General features: G+C 32.0%; 1 protein-coding gene across 1 annotated transcript; it reads left to right on the top strand.

The window, feature by feature from the left end:
- The first annotated feature begins 255 nt into the window (after window positions 1-255).
- LOC139502466 (tolloid-like protein 2) lies at window positions 256-13,670 on the top strand. Its single transcript, XM_071291943.1, has 10 exons — window positions 256-345; window positions 1,179-1,360; window positions 2,808-2,961; window positions 4,546-4,730; window positions 6,431-6,599; window positions 7,259-7,446; window positions 8,311-8,461; window positions 10,493-10,603; window positions 11,529-11,637; window positions 13,131-13,670. The coding sequence occupies exons 1-10, from the start codon at window positions 264-266 to the stop codon at window positions 13,642-13,644; spliced, it is 1,845 nt and encodes a 614-aa protein (XP_071148044.1). The 5' UTR covers window positions 256-263; the 3' UTR covers window positions 13,645-13,670.
- The last annotated feature ends 2,139 nt before the right edge of the window (window positions 13,671-15,809 follow it).

Genomic DNA, 15,809 nt, shown 5'->3' on the forward strand with positions numbered 1-15,809 from the left:
TATATTATCACATTTCACATCACATAATCTTATAAGAAATGCAGCAATCTTTTTCATCAAATTGAATAAGTACTTGTAAATATGGCAAACGTTTACGATTAAGAAATGTCCCCTATTGTACCAATATTACCGGACATCTTATTTTGAAGGATAGAACGGAAATACTTGTCGGTCATTGACGATTTCCGCAATATGAAGCCGTTCATTGTGTACATACAATTTGAAGTTTCCGTTAAAAAATTAAATACATTTTAAACATAAGCATGGAGAAATATGTGTACATTAGAATGTCTGATGGATGTCTATATATTGTTGTGGGCTCATTATTGTTTCGACAATCTCAAGGTAAAACAATGATCAGTTTACTTTACTTTATAATCAACTTTAAAACCAGAACTTATTAAGATGCATAAGAATTGCATATGTTTTTGGTTCAATTTACTCTCTATTTTTGTCGGAAATTTGATCCCAATGCAGTCTAGTTCGTTCATTTCTTCTTCTGTTCCCGTTACGAGTCGAACTCTGTCGTAAAGTGTAATTGACTCGGGCGCATCTCAAACAGACAGGAGGCCACTCCTCTGTCCAAAAGGAAAAGTCCAGTAAATTATTTTGGACAGTATTTACAATAAAATATGATATTAATTACATCGTTGTACAATGGTTATCCTGCTGTCTATTTCAGATGTGGCTGGGTCCAGGGGATGGTATTCACTCTGGCCCTGAAGTCCTCTAGGGATCCGGACTCCACTACAGATTCGGGGAGTTTATTCCATTCTCTAGTTGTTCGTGGGAAGAATGAGTGGTAGTATACATCCCTCTTCACTCTAGTTTGTCTAAGTTTGTGGTTGCCTCTGGTCCTACTGTCTCCTGTCGTGTAGTATTTGGCTGGATCAATGGCAATCATCTGATGTTGAGTCTTGTAACACAGCACAAGACTCTGTTTCCATCGTCTGTGTTGCAGTGATTCCCATTGAAGTTGGTCCAGTAGCTTAGTTACACATCCAGGAGAGTTGTCCTGGTAGCAACTATAAACAAATTAGATTTCAACTTACTGTTTTACTTTTTTGAACGGACATAGTGTAATCCATAATAATCGTTATTCAGATGATCAATAATAAGTCATGCATGCGATAGAATATAAATCATGAACAGCATGACTTAATCTATTTGTCTTTTAGGAAACTCAATTGTTGTTACTAACGCATCTGGTATAATCACTTCACCTAATTATCCTAGTGATTACAATAATGATTTAGATTGTGAATACATCATTCAAAGTCCGTCCAAACAGGCAATAACTCTGGTGTTTGAAGATTTTGATATAGAGGACGATGATGACTGCACAAACGATTATGTATCGGTACGTCACTTATATAATAACATCACATGCATGTTTCATTGTAATACGTTTTAGATTGGCTTACAAAAACTTGAAGCATTGAATTCTTTAACAAATAGGAAACCATGATAATTATCTAAAAATCAGGAGAAATGACGCATCGTGTGTGATAAACATTTTGATTTAGTTAAGGCACAAAAAAAAAGAAGTTTGCAACAATCATATTTATAGAACAGCGTCATCTTGACGTAAAGATGAACATTATTAGAAATAAGAATATTTGGTATGAGTGTCGAGAAGACAACTTTCCATCTAAGTCACAATTTGTAAATAGTAAATATTTATAGGTAAAAATACGGTCTTCAACATGGATCATTGGCTCACACCGAACAACATAATATAAGTGTAAACACAACCAAAGGTCTTACCTATATATATATATCTATATATATTTAAAAAAAACCCCAAAATAAACCGAGTATCACTTATGAATTACTTCCACAAACGATAATCACTGAACAACACATTCCAGAATTTAGACAGGTGCAACCAAATGCATAGGGTTTTAACATTTAACAGGAGCCTACCTTGACCATAACCTGAACACTAAATTAAATGTAAAATTACAAACAACTTACAGGTAAAACACACACTAAAAAGTATCAAGTTAGATTGTTTAATTCGATCAAAATGATATATTAACAAAAACTAATAAAAAACTAAATAAATTTGATCTCTGATACACCATGAGTACGATAACAATAAAAATTGGGATGTAAACCAATGCCAAAAAGACAACTATAACATTGTACAAAACGGTGTTAAATAGGATAACTCGGTCAGGTAAAGTTAAAATAATTCACAGGTAAAGCTAAAGGTAATAATATTGTTGTTAGGAGTACGGAAATATGTTTAACAAAATAAATATTTTTTGTTTGTTCATAGTACGATTACTGATTTGAAAATTTAGCGTCGTGCTAAATACTTTTCAACGGTGGTACAAATTCAAAAAGTGAGACAAGATACTACATAAAACAAGCAAAAAAAAAGAATAACAAAAATGCATTACAAGTTTTGTCAACCGCTTAAATTAACAATAAAGTACGATTTGATAGTACTGGCAGTTACTGAAAGCTAGTTAAAAGCAAAATAAAACCCCACAAAAACGAAAACATTAATAACAAAAAATTAAGCATCAGAGACTAAAATCAATTTAATCGCATCTAAGTGATTTAGATTTCAAACGCTTATGACAGTCATAGAAGACATCGCGTGTGCAAAGACAACACAAATATATCGACAGGTAGTAGACAAGTTACGGTTTAACCTCATAATAAATCATGTTACATACAGATAGATACCTTAAAATCATAATTGCATACGTGTAACTTTTTTTTCAAAAGAATTAATTGTCCAAGATGTTAAAAAACCTATGATTTATTCATTTCTATATTTTCTTTCATTGCAGGTAAAAGACGGCGCTAACATATTACTTGGAACTTTCTGTGGAGACAACATTCCTTATCCACTGCTTGCTTTGTCAGGTGTTATTATTCTGAAATTTCATAGTAATAATGAGGATAGTGAAAAAGGATTTCGAGCAGTTTTTAATGACAGTCAAGGTAAAACGATTTTAGAAAAACGTTAAATAATATAAACAATAAAGACAGAAAAATGAACACCCGTAATACAAGAGCGAAAACAAATCCAACAAAAGCGATTCAAAATGAATAAGCTTAGAATGCGTTATTTGTTTTGGTCATTGTTGAATGTCATTTAGTCTCTGGTGTAAAGTTGTCTCATTGGAAGCCATACCACATCATTCTTCTTAAATTTTTAAGAAGAAATTGTCATACTTATACCCCTTCAACAAATTTAATACAACAAGGAATATACATGTTTCTTGTAAATTGAAAACTTTGTTTTTGTCCCTGAAATATTTGCCACTGAACATAAAGCAAAAAACAATTTGAGAATTAAGCATTTGCCATTGGATAGTAAACCATTGTATAGTTTTATTGTTGATATTCACCCCTGTGTAGCAAGTTTTAGATTAGTTTTATTGATATACAAGAAATTTCTTGGTATTCTTAAACGAAAGATTAAACACATAGAAGAAGTTCACTTAACAACACAATTATTTTCGTTTACCTGTGTATAATAAAACGTATTATTTTTTCAAGTTGGATGTTTTTCTAAAAATTGTTTAACATTTCACAGCGGTTTTATACTTCTACCTTAGTTATTCTTTTTTATTAGCTATGTATTTTCATTGTATCACAGATCAAATTTATTTTTTCATTGTGTGTTAATTTCTGTTACTACGTTTTTTGATTGAGTTAAACCCTCCAATCGATATTTTATAGTGTGTCTGTCTATGTTGTGATGTTATACTATTATTTCAGAATAAGGAGAAGGTTATAATCCTGGTACCTTTGATAACTAGTTGGTACCATTTAAACGTTTAATCCCGCTGCAATTGTTTGCACCTGTCCTAAGTCATGAATCTGATGTTCAGTGGTTTTCGTCTGTTTATGTTGTTCATAAGTGTTTCTCTTTCTTGTTTTTATATAGATTAGACCATTGGTTTTCCCGTTTGAAAAGTTTTACACTTATAATTTTTGGGGCCCTTTTTAACTTGCAGTTTTGTGTGAGCCAAGGCTCTGTGTTGTAGGCTTTACCTTGACTTATAGTTGTTTACTTTTATAAATTGTTACTTGGATGGAGAGTGGTCTCATTAGCACTCATACTACATATTTCTATATCTATTTAACTGTCATCAATTCATTATAATCTAATTCGACAATATTTTTCTTTATTTATTGAAGTTTAATCACGTTATGCACTGAACACAGATACATTGTGTCTTGGATCCCATTACGTTCTGATCGTTAGCAACTTGTCGCACTATTGTTTTTTTCTTTTTATATTTGTAAGTTACAACGACAGTAAGTCACTGTTGAGGAATCATTCGACAAATATCGTATGGAAGCACAACATGAAATAATTTTTCATTTATTTATATATTAATCTTCTACGTATTTGGTTGTCTCATTGGCTATTATACCACACTTTCTTAATGTAAAACATACATGGTTAATTACTGGTCTTAATTGGTATTCTCAAGTTAACTACGATAGCATAATTCTTTTTTACACAGAATAATTGGAGAATACATATTCAATTTTGCCTATCTGTCATTTTAGAGTGTGTTTATGTGACAAAAGATTTCAATGGCACCATTCAGTCTCCAAATTATCCTGACAATTATCCAAAGAACATTATTTGCCTGTACTATATTGAAAGTCGGAAAGGAGTATCAATAAATATGACATTCACAAACTTTGCTTTGGAATATACCAGCCGAAGATGTCCAAACGACTATGTCATAGTGAGTATAAATTATTCATCGTAACCAGACCAGTCTATGGCATCGCAATTCACTATTTGTTAAAAAGAGAAAACATGTGGTTATAGAGGATGTAATCGGAAGCTGAAGCCCTCCTGTCGTTGTGTTTAAGACCCATTGGTTGCTTTTGGCTGTTGTCATCTCTTTGGTCGAGTTGTTCTCTCTTTGATACGTTTTTCGTTTCCATCATCCATATCGAGATTATCTGCAAATAAAAACAGCCAAACACGTGCAATCGTATTATGTTTAGCTAGAGATGTGTTTGATTTCAAGTCATAGATATGTAGAGCATCGATTAATTGTATATGAATGATTGTTCTACTTTTCAATGCTGACATTCTTTCCCTTTAAATTATTTTAATAATTGAACCCTCTCTACAGCACATGCGTTATCCGTCTCTATCAAAGGCCAAATTACAGATTGCGTGAATACGGATTCACATGAGGTTAAATTAATGTCTTGCAAGACAAGAATACATTAACAATATTTTATATTTGATCTTAATCGTAGCTGATGTCCCTTTAAGACCTTTTATTAATTAGATTTCTAGCGTATTATTTTTGTATCAATGAAATAATGGTAAGAACTTAACGTACTCTGTCAATATTTCGAGTATAAATGTTTTAAGAGAATCGTCAAACGTTGTGGCACCTTCATAACGTATTTTGCTGAAATTTTACCATGCATACTCAATATTAAGATAATGGGTTTTAACATGTTTAAATTGGCTGCATCAATTTATCCTGAATATCAGTGACATTTAATTCTGCAGTGGGTGCATGAGCATAGCGGTGCTTTTTGCAAATAGCTAAACTATGGACGACTATCAATAGTCCTGTAACATGCAATCATGTGCCACTATTTATTGGGCTTTTAAACGTAGAAGATAGTTGGTAACTCAAAGGTTTACCACGTCCTTTTCTTTTGTTTATTTGTAACAAAAAAAAACCCAATGTTTGAGTGGGTGAAGATTTGTAGTAGTAAAAATTTCGTTCCAGTTTTAAAGATTTCTCTATAGTTTCATAAGTAGACATCACACATTGCCTTTTCATGGATGTCTATTTATTATATATTGAGGTGATTTGATCTTTTTGGTTTGCATCGTGTAACTAAACAATTATATTCTATAAAAAATGAAATTAAACATGATAAATAAGCATTTTAATTGATATATTAAGTAAAAAGAACAATGTATCATATTATTGGAAGGCTCGAATATAAACATACACATATAAAGATCTAAAAAAATAAAAATCTAATTATTTCTCATGTAATTACTTGTAGTTTCGTACAAGTCTTTACATAATTATGTGTTCTTAGAATAAACTAGCTGACCATTATAAGAATGATATGCGATAAATATAAAGATAAGGAAATGTGGTATGACTGCCAATGCTCAATACATTAATTAAGTTGCCATTGTTGTAGGGTACCAATTTGTTGTAGCCACATGCGCCTTTCGACAGCTAATGTCTCCTCAGTGATGCTCGAGGCAAACATGTTTTAAAAAATCTTAAATATATTAAAAAAAAAACAATATAAAAAGCACAGGAAGAAATCAGAGCTCTGCATGAAGTAGATATATTTTTTCGGTTAAAAAATAAAAAAATCATTAACACATTTCAAAACTAACAGATGCGCAATATCAACTGAGATTAAATGAAAATTAATTTTATGACAGGTACGAGATGGTTTATCACAATCTTCAAAACTAATTGGAAAATTCTGTGGAAGTAGGATACCAACTATTCCAGTCCTACTCACTGGGACTGTTTTCATAATATTTAGGTCAGACAATTCGGTATCTTGGTCAGGATTCAAAGCAAAATATGAGGAAGAACCATTCTTAGGTATTTAAAAATAAATATGTAAAACAATTAGGAAAAAAAACTATTATGGAAGAAAATAAGCTACTTGTTTTCACAGATGTGCATACTGAACCAGACACAGATTTCATACATAAATACTGTTCAGTTTGCCTGTCGAGGTGTTTTGTTTTTAACATTTTCATTAAAGACGTGACGTGACATTAATCTACTTCAATTAAAAAACAAAATCGACCAAAAGTCTTAAATATTGTTTTCCACAGATTATTTATTGATTTCACCATTGACGTACATGTATATCATTATAATTACAAATTTTGTATGCATAAAGTTGTCTTTCGTAAGAGCATTAACCTATAAAATCTGTTCAATGATTTCAAAGAGTTTAAGACTAGTTTCAGAAAACGTTTCTTTTATGCTTCAGATAAAACGTACAAAACGTACTTATTTATTAAAGTATACATTGACCGCAAAAATTAAATAAAGAAAACTAGTACATCAACATGACAAACAGCAACAATTGACTTTCTTTTATTTGGATAGTGTTTCACCTATAAATTCATAACAAAAAGAGATGATTAATGGTTCATTTTATAAATTTTGTCTTATTTTAGACGGTGTTATGTGTTCATAATGTCTATGACGAACACTTGGTAAACTACTGGTCATCAATTTTTATTTAGATTGTAGCGGTTTTCTGAAAGTCTCTTTGGGTCGAATTCAATCCCCAAAACATCCGGAGAAGTACGATTATAACACAGACTGCGTATATACGCTTGCTAGTCAATTTAATGGTCTGATTAACTTAACGTTTACGTTCTTCGAGATGGAAAAGGCTGATCATGGAAATTGTACCTACGATTTTGTGGAAGTAAGTTAAATTAATGAAAATGTAAACTTTGATATGACAGCTTCCAAATGACACCGGAAATTAAAAACATGTTTACAGATCAATATAGTCTGCATGTTTTGTTTTAACCCGCACATAATTAAAAAAAATATTAAATCAATAGTGCAAACAAAATTCCGTACATATCAAGAGGGTATATCACAACGATACGTTAAGAAGATAAGCAATCAAGATGAAAACAAGAACATCAATTTGTAAAATTAGTATTAATTATATGATTTTTAATACGACATGTAAGCAATTGTGTGCATTATAACTGGTTGTTGGTTTTTTTTTTATCTAAAAGATGTGTCTAACATGTTAAATAACATGAAAAGAGACATACGTTTAAATTATCATATATTATTAAGTGCAAAATTTTTGAGACATATATGTTGTGTAATACTCATCAGAAGTCACGTTGGATTTATAACGGAGACACAATTCGCAAGTAAATTGATTTGTTATCAATAATCCGTTAGTTTTCTAGTTTGAATTGTATCACTTCTTTAATGTCGAGGCTTTTTATTGTGAATATGTGATATGAGTTTTCTCATTGTTGATAGGTTTATGGTGTTCTATAAATCCGTACATTCACTTTATTTGAATGGGAGAAAAAAAACTCGGAAAGATTCACCGTATGCAACTAAATTGTAGGACAAAATTCAAAATAAACATCTTAACAAGCCAAAGACCACTAATGCATCGTGATATCAATCAGAATATAAAATCTTCCGCTTTTCCAAGCGAAAATTCGTGCATTTAAAAATATAAGAAATATCCTGCAAATGTAAATCACGAAAGGAGATTGTGAAATAATTATGTATCTTCAACGAATAATTGTAGATTTACGACTCAAACACTAGTATTGGGAAATTTTGTGGATTTCAAAAACCTGTTTTGACGTTTATACTATCAAGCAGTGTTCGTGTACATTTCCATTCAGACGACTCAAAAAATTATAGAGGATTCAGTGCCAACTATGCAGAAATAACAGGTTTTAAGATTATATTATCCGATATTTTATTGATATTAAATCCTTACAAGTGATAAGCAAGGAGCAATATAAAATAAGAAGACTGTTAAAGACATGTACATGTGTTTCAATAAAAAAGGAGAGCGATACACAACAAATAAAAAGTCTACAAGTCAACAACTAACAAAATTTAAAAACAAACATGAATTGAAATATGTTATAAAATAGAACAATTCTACTTTCTAAATAAAGGTTAATCATTCAACTATGAAAAAGTTTTGGTGAATGTCAAACGGCGTTTTTAATCTAAGTTTGACGATTGCGTAGTAGACATAAAAAAAGAACTTAATAACTGAATGTTTTACTACATTGTCCCAATTTGAGTATTACCATCTTAATTACCAGTGTTCATTTTAACATCTTGTTGGTTTATTCGACTTATTTGCAACTTATTTGATAGAAGTGACAATCTTTAAAAAAGTGTTTCTTCCGTCCAGTGGCAAATATATCAGAAAGATTCCGGACAAAACAAACCAAGAATTAAAGTTATTTAAACCAACTTGCATGCATGAAAATGTGGTGTACGATGATACCCGTTTTCATATTAATAAACAAAAAACCAATTATACAGCAAATCTATGAAAAATATCGCTTCAATCCTGACTTTGACGATGGGGTTCGGTCGATACTGGTTGAACTGTAAAGAGTCAAAATAGTATAAAACAAATGTTCAATCTTAGTTTAAGACTCTCTAATGAAATAAATTTATCGCGAATTTTATTTTTTGAAATAATAATATTGAAATTATTGCGAGCGTTCGGTTTATTTCATAATACTAACCTTTTTAGCTTATCTGAACCGAAGGGCCAAGTGAGCTGTTCTCATCACTTGGTGTCCTGTCGTCGTCGTTAACTTTTTACATTTTGAACTTCTCCTAGTGAACTACTGAATGGAATGAAACCAAACATGACATGTATGTTCTTTATGAGGTGCCGACCAAGTGTTATTACTTTGTAGCCGATCCATCATCCAAGATGGCCGCCAGCGGAGGATTTAGTTTCACATAGGATCCTATGGGAAATACATACAAATTTCTTATTTTAGACAACCACTGAATGGAATGAAACCAAACAATGCATGAATGTTTAATATGAGGTGATTACCAAATGTTGTTACTTTGAAACTAATCCATCATTGAAGATGGCCACCAGGTGGACTTAGTTTTACTAGGGCAATATGGGAAACACATACAAATGTCTTCTTTTATATAAGCACTGAATTGAATGAAACCAACATAACATGAATGTGTCTAATGAGGTTCTGACCAAGTGTTGTTACATTGTATCTGATTCATCATCCAATATGGCCACCAGCAGGGGACATTGTTTAACATAGGTCCCTATGGAAAATACAAACAAATGTCTTCTTTTAGACAACCACTGAATGGAATGAAACCAAACATAGCATGAATGTTCCTTATGAGGTGCTGACCAAATGTTGTTACATTGTATCTGATCCATCATCCAAGATAGCCACCAGCAGGGGACTTTGTTTAACATATATTTTTAACCTATAGAAAATACAAACAAATGTCTTCTTTTAGAGAACCACTGAATGGAATGAAACTAAACATGTCATAAATGTTCCTTTGAGGTGCTGATGAAGTGTTTGAATTTTTTTTTTATATGATTTCAAATTCCTAAGTAGAGTCAGGTGAGCGATACAGGCTCTCGATAGCCTCTAGTTTAACTTGTATTAAAGAAAAACAGTTGGCAAGTTCTGGTGAGTCTGATTATTATTAGTTTATATTTTGGTCCTAACATGCATGAATCCGGTCGTTAGTCTTGATTGATATTTGCCATTTTAGGGCCTGTATGTCTTACTTTGCGGTACGGGTTCATTCGTTGTTAAAGTCCGCATGGTCACCTTTAGTTGCTAACTACGTCAATTGATCTGCGATGGAGTGTTGTCTTATTGTTAAATATACCACATCTTCTATTAATTATTGGTCTTCATAAACAAAATCAAATCTACTTTTTTTTAACCCATCAGTCGACCAAACCACTGACGAAGTGCTGACAACAGTATCGTTTTTCCCGACATCTGTAAATATGTGGAACAACAAAATTACATCATTTACGAACACATCATCAGTAAACCCAGGTAAATTTAAAAAAAAATAGTTATCAAAGGTACCAGGATTATAATTTAGTACGTCAGACGCGCGTTTCGTCTACATAAGACTTATCAGTGACGCTCATCTCAAAGCCATTTCAGTTTTGTAACATTGTTGCTCCACTGATGTATGCAAATTCAATTTTCATTGATAAGAAATATGAAAATACATGATGATTTACCCTATATCTTAAGAAGATGAAATCTTAAGCAACAAACACAAGAATATTCACCATAATCTTGAAAGATAAATCTGGATAACATTGATCAATCCGACTGTATAGTCCACAAGTCCTTATAGAATAAGTCACCTTAATTACGATGTCCCTGCCAACTCCCCTACAATACGTTATCCTAGTTGCTTGTACATAAACATCATCAAAGCAAATTCAGACAGAATATCTAAAAAAAAAACCCAACTCAAAACTTTTAATGATGATAGATTTTTAGACTAGTTTTGTTGTCTATATCATTGCGTAGAACCAGGTTAACAAATGAGACATATTTTATTTTATTTTAGCGATTTTGCAATTATACGGACTTTATATCTCTGACAATTTATAGTTTCTTTGTTGTTCAGTCCTCTCCCCCCAACATCACCCACCCATACAAGTGCAAGTAAACTATAGTTTCGATGATTTGATATAGAACATGATATTCTATAGAAAAACATTCGTTAAAACAAAATCTGTTGATAACGTTTAAATTTTTGAAATCAAATGAAAAAAATAAGAAAAATCCGAATCCTAATTATTTGTCATAGGCTGACAGTTTAAGAAAGAAATGCCAAATAACTGTTATTTCCATCAAAGAAGATAATTACTTTTACACACCAGATGCATACCATCTATTTTTTTCAATATGAATGAATAAATTATTTAATATGCAAAAACATTATATATACACATTTCAGTGGTTATTGGTGCTGATACTGGTGGACTAATTGGAGTGATAGCTGTGATTACTATTATATGTGTCATAGTAGGTCGTCAGAGGAGAACAGAGACAAATAGAATAAACAGGTGGAGTATTAAACATATTCAATGAATAGAGTTTTGAGTACAACTATCTAGTAAAGCCGTGTTTGTTGACATGCTCGGTAGGGAAAAAATAAACAACCTACGGTTCGGAATACAAGTGACAATGGAAATAGGGAATGTTCAAAAGAGACAACACGAACAAAAAGTAAAAAAAAAGTTTTAAGTACTCCTATTTTTTGAATCCGGATAAGTTGACATACAAATAAAATCTACACAACAACTTTAATAAAGGTTCGAAATGTATGATCGAATAGTCTAGCATTGCTCCGTTTTCAAAATAAAAAAAGAAGATGTGGTATAAATGCCAATGAGGCAACTCTCCATCCAAGTCACAATACAAATAAGATTAACAATTACAGATAAAAGAACGGTCTTCAACATGGATCATTGGCCCACACCAACAGCAAACTATAAAGGACCCCAAAATGACAAGTATAGACCCGGTGTATTTAATCTGAATTCAGTACCCCAGTTCATACTTGATAGAAGATTAACTCACATTGGTATTTTTCCTCTCAAAAAACAAACTTATGCATCAAAGCTATAACCAGGATATGTTCATTGTACATGATAACCTTCTTTGCATTACAGGTTCATTATTTCATAGTATAAAGTTCTCGTTCGCACTCCTGACCGCCTCATAGGAGCTCTGCATCAAACCTTTTCCTTTTCATGCAAATAACGTAAATTGACCACATTTCACCCAGTTTAGAAAAAAGCACACGTCGAGTGTCCCCAAAGCAAAATTTTCACATTAACTCCATATAAGGTTCATACAGAGAAGTCAATGTAATTAATCAAGGTTTGCCAAAAATTAACTCCACCTAAACTGAGTGATAATACTTATCCGGGTGAATCCTGTCTACGGCGTTCACAATAACCCGAATTAATTCATTCAGCTCAAACCTGCAATAAAACGGCATGGTGTGTACAGCTAGGGTATAGAAATTATAATACCAACTGTACATCATATAAGAAAACAATTCTTAAAGACCACTGTAATTAAGAAACAAAAACGTCTTCATTCCGATTAAAATTGTACTGATACGTGTGATAACTTTATGAAATAAAATCTTCAGATTATAACTTTATTTTTATGATAAGAAATGATTCTTAGACTGTACAAGTAATAATTAAGAAATAACAGATACTTGCGAATGTCACGTCAAAAGACCGTTCGAAATTAGTGCATGCAAAACAATTTACAAATAAATCGGGCTACTAGGTTAAATGTTTTAAAACATCTCCCCAAACTATGTGTACAAAGTCGGAATGTTCTTTCAGTAAAATGTAAGAATTAAATATTCAAGAAGTCTGAGTCCATGCTCCGTGCATAAGATCAATTTGAATATTTCTAAGACTTATTGTGAATATTCGTCTGTTACCGTTATTTCACACAGTCTTAGCTTTAAATGAGCAACTTGATATTGAACGAAAATAGATTGAAATGTTTAATCTTGAACTCTTTTCTACAGAAAACATTCAACAGAGCCTATGGAAAAATCATGCCAAGTTTACAATAACGTAGTAAACATTGATAACTGCAGCACTTCAAACTCTGTCGAGTACAGCATGGAAAATGCGAATACCGATTTGGAAAAGGAAATACATACAGGTGACGTAGAAATGAATGAAGAGGACATTGCAAATGATGTAATAAATACTGATTATTCATATTCCAACCTATCAACCGACGATACATGTAATAATAATCGCAATGCTGAAAGTTCTTATTATGATTTATCGGACAGTTACAACGGAGAACATGAAATTCAAACAGTCATCAAAACGCCCACAAAAGTTAAAACAAATGACAGCGAGTATATAGATCAAGGAGAAGCCTATAATATTTTGAACATCCAACCACCGAAAACCAACGATACAGAAAACTTTGATCGAACTATAGACGATGTGTATGATAAAACGACACATATTACGAATACCAGTTACTCTGAATTAGGTCTATATGATCATTCCACAAATAGTTAATTACAAAATGAATGTTAAAAATGGTTTATATTTATTCTTTCCTTGATTTGTACTTTTTCCTGTTTTTATAGCACATTTGCAATGTCTTTTTGATAAATAGGCTGAATATGTACTGGGTTGAGTTCAATATCGTAGCTGCTACGTAGTGCTACGTAGATTTTGACTATTGAACGTGTAGCTATATACAAGCTGCTACATAGATATTGATAGCAGCTACGTAGCCGCTACGTAGCTGCTACGAATTTGAACTCAACCCTGATTACTATACTCGTATTAGTCAAGGGAGAACATAATCAATTAACTGTAAATGGACGTATAGTTTATTCTTTTCGTTTTGTTTTAACATGTTTTATACTGTACATGGTGTATCTTATTTTGCTAAGACTTTACCCGTGTATGAAGACACGGTCGTCACCCGAAATTCACTTTATATTTTTATAGTGGGGGTTGTGTTGACCAGTTGTTGGTTTTCTATGTTGTGGTTTGTATACTGTTGTTTGCCCTTTGGATGTTTTACATTTTTTCCATGACATTGCCAATTTTTGTTCCACTTATGAGTTTAAATGTCCCTAGGTATTTTTCCCCTGAAACAAATTAATATATTTTTAAAGATCAATCGAAATTTAACTCATGTATCATAGATACGTTTTATCGTTTAACTTATTTGAAATTACTAATCTATATAATAAATTTATACATGATATTCCAATCGGAACTTTTTTTCATACACCACAAACGTTTTCCTAAAAGAGATAAAAAAAAAAGCAAGGCTTTGGTATGCGAGATAGGACAGCCTTCTTTGCATTTTGTTTTAATTTACCTGTTGATAGCTAAAATTTATAAATTAATATGCATGATTCAAGACAATTAAGCAATCCATTATTGTAATTATAAAGTAAATCCCTTAAAACATGCGTATGCATTTTTACGTTAACTTATCTTTTGCACACAATTTTTCTTCACGACTACACAAAACTTCCATTGTTTCCATTGAATCAGAAAGTAACTAGAACTATGCTGTCTAAAATAAGTTTGCTTTCTATATAACATTGACGTTATGTTGTAAAAAAAGTGTTTACTGTTAAAAACAACACACTAAAAACAAACAAAAAGATAAATCTGAGAGTACCCGCGGTTACTTAAAGCTAATAAAAACTAATTAGGTTTATTCTCCCTTCACAATTTATCCCTCCTTAAAACAAGATACCTATATCTACGATGGTCATTCCTTTTTTTGCAAATAAAACACGATGGCTCACAGTTAGGATCATAGGCACTGACGTTGGGTTTGTCAATATGACTTTTCGTGTTTCTTTCATACATATGACGTGACTCTGTACTAATGCATCTCGTTATTGTTCAATTAGGATATATGTATTCTTGTATTCCATTTTTGCTAATATACTTGGTCTATATTCCTTTTGCGTTTGTTCTTGCATATGATGTGGCTCTGTACTTATGCATCCCGTGATTGTGTTGTTGTTCTGTGATAATTTAGTATTCTTTTCTTTCATTGATGCTGATATGCTTTGTCTGTATGATTTTATTGTGTTTCTATCTTACATATGACTTGGCTCTGTACTTATACATCCCATCTTGTGTTATTGTTCTATTATAGTTTTTGTATTCGTGTCTTTTATTTTTGCATAGATACTTGGTATATATGCCTTTTGTGTTTGTTCTAACATATCCTTGGCTCTGTGCTCATACATTGTGTTATTGTTCTATTATAATTTTGTATTCTTGTCTTTATTTTTTGCTAATATGGTTTACATGTATCTATAAGCCTGTTTGTGGTATTCTTTATAATATTGACATAGCTCTGTACTTATCCAGTACTTCCAGTAATTATGTTATTTTGGCAGTGACATCCCGTTAGTCCGACAACCATTATTCCGAAAGCCTATTCCTCCGAGAGCCCACTATTATGACAGCCCATTACTCCGACAACCCATTATTCCGACAACCCATTATTCCGACAGCCCATTACTCCGACAGCCCACTATTATGACAGCCAATTACTCCGACAACCCATTATTCCGACAACCCATTATTCCGACAGCTCATTATTCCGTCAATGCATCTGTCTAAAGGTTCATCATAAGGAATTGAAAAATATGGCCATGTTTACACCTCAAAATTTACTATGAGTACAGACAAAGTGG

This window comes from Mytilus edulis, chromosome 14 (assembly GCF_963676685.1).
Source record: "Mytilus edulis chromosome 14, xbMytEdul2.2, whole genome shotgun sequence".
NCBI classification, from domain to species: domain Eukaryota; kingdom Metazoa; phylum Mollusca; class Bivalvia; order Mytilida; family Mytilidae; genus Mytilus; species Mytilus edulis.

Excerpts from the sequence above, each read along its gene's own strand:
- LOC139502466 (XM_071291943.1), top strand. The coding sequence starts at position 264 with ATGGAGAAATATGTGTACATTAGAATGTCTGATGGATGTCTATATATT. Across the intron at positions 8,462-10,492 it reads CAACTATGCAGAAATAACAG|TCGACCAAACCACTGACGAA; the intron begins GTTTTAAGATTA and ends TTAACCCATCAG. Across the intron at positions 11,638-13,130 it reads GAGACAAATAGAATAAACAG|AAAACATTCAACAGAGCCTA; the intron begins GTGGAGTATTAA and ends TCTTTTCTACAG.